Genomic DNA, 4,393 nt, shown 5'->3' on the forward strand with positions numbered 1-4,393 from the left:
ATTGTGTGAGCATGGCGGATGTTTTGCATCTTTGCACGTAAGGAGTAGAGTGCTTCGTAAAGCAAATGTGTTAAATTTCAGCTTTCATATCTTTCGAGTAATGAGCAAAAATCCAAAAACTTTTGTTAAAAAAGAGGGAGTTGCGTTCAGTTTACGCTCCACTGCACATTTCCGCTATGATCGATTTGGCCCATTTTCAATATCAACCTGCGTGCAGACATTGCCAATGTTTCTAATGTGGCTATATCATTGCATTTAAACTTTTTCTAAACAAGACGGGATGTAATAACAACACATGGACCAATTAGCTTAGCCATGCAACACTTTCTACATCAGATATCTGTTAGTATTACAACTAAGCAATATTCTTTCTTTGTGTCACGAAGTTGTAACTCTAATAGCTAACGGGTAGAGTCTTCATACGACAAGTAAATCAGCGACTCCAAGTATGCTTTATCGGCTAGATCTGTTTGAACCAGCGAGCAATTTGGCTATCCTCTCGTGCATTCATCGGCTAGTTCTGTGTGACATTGCTATGTGTCCGCTGTCAGACCTGACATCTTCCCAGTGTTCTTACGAGTGGTTCTCATGCGATGACTAACAAGCAATGAGAAGATGGCATTGACTATCAGCCTCTGCTCCCTACACTTTAAATAGATTTCTCCCTATCGCCGAACGTTTCCCTATCGTATATCCCAAGCGAGGGAAAGGGATGTACTCGCTAGGTGAAAATATCTCCAAGGTCAATGAAATTAATGAGAGAAAGCAATCGGTTTTCTTTCTTTTGCATTTCTTAAAAGGAAAAAGTCTTTGAAAAACTGGCAATAGATTAAATATTTATATAGTATGTCCGGATAATAGCGAATATTTATTCAATTGTTTTTAATTTGCATTAATTAGTGATAATGTAATAAATTGTAAAACGCGGAATGAAAATTTATCATTACCTCACCAGGAATTATCGAATTCGCGCGAATACCGTAGTCCGGTTATATATAATAAAATGTTTAGAGGAAGGTTTGCTTTTACAATTTTAATTTTTTTCACCTTCTCCTTAGCCGTGAAAGCAAGTAAAGCTAATATGGATTATCTTGGTAAATATAACGATAAATTGTTTATTTATTTATTTTGTTTTGTTATGAAATTTCCTTTTTTCTCTAAGCTCGTCGATCTGAGTTATTGAAAATGGAAGACGGGCTTCGATTAGGTGCAGGTAATTAAACAAATGAAGTAAACTGAAGTGAACAATATATTCAAAGCTCTCAAAGATAAGCAATTATTAAATGGTTACATGAATCTCGAAAAGAATGTGCCAGGCATTCATTTCTATAAATGAAAATCACGAATGGAAACTGATGGTAGAGTTTTCAGGCTTTTATTACAATGCCCAAAGGTGCAGCATTAAATTTGCATACAATGAGCTCAGTATCATCAAAATGGGTTTAATAAACTGTGCTTCCAAAGATGGTAGTATAATATTAACATTCCGCAAGAAAACAAATATGGGTCGGAATACAAGAAGTTATTTGGATCGTTATTCAATTTGTATAGTCCTTTACTGAAGATACGCTTAGGTGCTTTTACTTTGAAATGTTTTTGATAAACACTAAGGGAAATTCGAGTAGTTTTACGGAAACTTGATTTTTTTCTTCCAGCAGTGATACCGTATCTCTAGCTCTAAGTCTAAGCAGTTTTTTAACGAAAATCTATCATTGCCGAGTGGACCATTTAGTTTAGGGGACAAAAAAACTAGACCATATTTCGCTTAGGGTAGATATGGTGATCAAGGATTACAATCTAAAAGTATATTTTGCAAACTTTGTAAGCTACACTCGTTAAGTTAAAATGAAGAATGCCTAAGGTCTACTCTTACTACAGTTAGGGCATTGAGACTACTTTGGAAAACGTCTGTAATCTTTGAAAGACTTACGAACACTAACTCAACTAGTGAATGAATAGATAACAAAAGAACTAAACATCATACATAAAAAAAATCATAAAATTGAAAAGTCTTCAATAAATTTTTGATTTATTTTAAATATTTGGTTACCTCTCATAAACAATTTGTAATAACTTACAGTATTTATGTCATGCGAGAAAAAAATTATTTCGTGCAACGAAATGCTGAATGGGCTCAAGCTATAAGTTCAAATGGCTACAGAAAAGCTCATATTAGGAAAAACTATGATTTTATTGAATAAAAAAAATAATATTTGAAACAAAATATTTTACAAATATTTTTTATAACAAATATTGCTAAAAAAATCTTCTATAAAAGCTTTACTTTTAACATTATTTTCACTTAGAGAGTTTTTCGAAGATGATTGCCATTTTCTCAATAATTTGTCTTAATCTTTTCACCGCTACCACAACAGCAAATTTACCGGTTGAGAATTCAAAATATTTTCGTAAGTAATTTTGCAAACAGTTTAACATATTTCGAATGAGATATTATTGTACATTATCAAGAGGTTCGTGAAGAGTTAATTCAAACAGAAGATCATCTTAGTACTGGTGGTGAGGTGCAATTGAATAGCAAAGAGATTGAAGTCGATAGGATTTTTATGAAATACAAAATTGAAGAATTAAAGGAGGGTTCTCATCATCCGTCTAAAAATGCCGCCGGTATGCATTTCTTCAAAGCGAAACCTTTAATCGAACGCAGTAAAGTGTTTCGTTTCCTGCAGCAAATGCCAAAGGGAGCGCTTTTGCATTTGCACAATACTGCTGGAGTATCTTCTGAATGGATAGTCCGTAATTTGTCTCAATTAACGGGTTTGTTACGATGCATAGACCAAAGAGGTATTAACATATTGACATTTCGCGAGAATCCGGAGAGGCATAAATGCACTACGCAGTATGTGGCAGTAAACGAGGAAAGACAAAAGTCCCGGTCACAAGCAGATTATAATCGCTCATTTGAAAATTTAATTAATTTATACACCAAAAGACCTGAACGTAATTTTGGAATATTTCTTAATAATTTGCAGAGTTCTTCGGCTAACTTAGATCATTTTATTTTACAGTAGAATATCCAACAATAAACCATGTTTGGGATAGATTTCAAAATATGTTTTCTACAGTAAAGGATTTTATACATTATTTACCCGCCTATAGAGTATATCTATGGCGATTGTTAAAGGAATCGTACGACGATAAAATAATTTATGTCGAATTACGTTTCACCACTTTTGAGGTTAGGAATATGTATAAAACATTCTGGAATTTTTAATGAAAATTTCTTTATTAGTTATACGATCGCTTGGGTCAGGTGTATGCTGATGAACATTTTTTAACTGTTATACTGGAAGTTGTAGGCAGCTTTAGAAGCCAATATCCTGATTTTCTGGGCGTTAAACTGATTTATGCCATAAATCGTCGCCTTGAGACTAACGAGGTACGCAATCGTGTTGAAATTTTGAAGAAATTCCAGTAAGTCTACGTTAAAAAAAAGAGAATATAATTGCTTCGTAACTATAATTTGTTTAAAATTTTTTACAGTTTAGCTTACCCAAATATTATGATAGGTTTTGATTTGGTAGGTCAAGAGGATAAAGGAAAGCCGTTAACAGATTTCATTGAAATTTTTAAAGAAGTGCCGGACACAATCAAATTTTTCTTTCATGCTGGAGAAACTAGTTAGTACTAAATATGTTGTTTACGCCGTTAAAAGTCGATTATTTAAATGTTGTATTTAACAGACTGGTACGGAACGTCCACGGATTTAAATTTGTTTGATGCCATACTGCTAAATACTACACGTATTGGTCATGGTTATGCGTTAATGAAACATCCCATTTTATGGAAAGCCGTTAAGGAGCGGAACATTGCCATTGAAGTGTGTCCGATATCGAATCAAGTTCTGCACTTAGTTTGGGATTTACGCAATCATCCTGGAGCATTTTATTTATCGCAAAATATACCTGTGGTTATATCTAGTGATGATCCAGGGTTTTGGGGTGCGAAAGGCTTAAGCTATGATTATTACTACGCTATAATGAGCTTAGCTTCGAATCAAAGTGGCTTAAGAACTTTGAAACAATTAGTGTGGAATTCGATAAGTTATTCTACGTTGAATAAAACCGAAAGGGCGTTAGCCAATGCCACCCTAAAAAGACAATGGGATCTTTTCCTGGATGGCATTCTAAATGAAAACCAGTAAGAGGCTAAAACAAAACAAGAAAATTAAGTTAAAAGTGCTACGGAAGCAACTTAAAAAAAGGACAAGGGCAGTGCAATTGGCTAACGCAACCCTAAAAATCGATGAAATCAAATATATATATATGTACGTAATTTTTGTGTAATACTATTACATATATTTGTATATATAAAGAGTTTACAAATTCATATTTCCTATAGTTTAGTATTTCTATAGTCAAGCAATAAAGTGAAG

General features: G+C 33.6%; 1 protein-coding gene across 3 annotated transcripts; it reads left to right on the top strand.

Annotated features, from left to right (window-relative positions):
- The first annotated feature begins 909 nt into the window (after positions 1-909).
- LOC119643349 (adenosine deaminase 2-like) lies at positions 910-4,359 on the top strand. 3 transcript variants are annotated; one of them, XM_038042698.1, is made up of 8 exons: positions 910-1,094; positions 1,163-1,213; positions 2,376-2,408; positions 2,470-2,958; positions 3,027-3,196; positions 3,251-3,432; positions 3,502-3,638; positions 3,702-4,359. In XM_038042698.1, the coding sequence occupies exons 1-8, from the start codon at positions 1,004-1,006 to the stop codon at positions 4,160-4,162; spliced, it is 1,614 nt and encodes a 537-aa protein (XP_037898626.1). In that variant the 5' UTR covers positions 910-1,003; the 3' UTR covers positions 4,163-4,359. The 3 variants fall into 3 exon arrangements, with proteins under 3 accessions (XP_037898626.1, XP_037898625.1, XP_037898624.1); XM_038042697.1 differs by having other exon boundaries at positions 911-1,094; positions 2,307-2,408; positions 3,030-3,196; positions 3,702-4,357; XM_038042696.1 differs by having other exon boundaries at positions 911-1,094; positions 2,307-2,408; positions 3,702-4,355.
- Positions 4,360-4,393: the final 34 nt, after the last annotated feature.

The sequence above is a fragment of the Glossina fuscipes genome, unplaced genomic scaffold (genome assembly GCF_014805625.2).
Source record: "Glossina fuscipes isolate IAEA_lab_2018 unplaced genomic scaffold, Yale_Gfus_2 60412, whole genome shotgun sequence".
Taxonomy (NCBI): domain Eukaryota; kingdom Metazoa; phylum Arthropoda; class Insecta; order Diptera; family Glossinidae; genus Glossina; species Glossina fuscipes.

What these genes read in the sequence shown, in the direction of transcription:
- LOC119643349 (XM_038042696.1), top strand. Translation starts at nt 1,004, where the DNA reads ATGTTTAGAGGAAGGTTTGCTTTTACAATTTTAATTTTTTTCACCTTC. An exon ending in ATACACCAAAAGACCTGAAC is followed by an intron (nt 2,959 to 3,026) that starts GTAATTTTGGAA and finishes TTTATTTTACAG; the next exon opens with TAGAATATCCAACAATAAAC. An exon ending in TACGTTTCACCACTTTTGAG is followed by an intron (nt 3,197 to 3,250) that starts GTTAGGAATATG and finishes TTTCTTTATTAG; the next exon opens with TTATACGATCGCTTGGGTCA.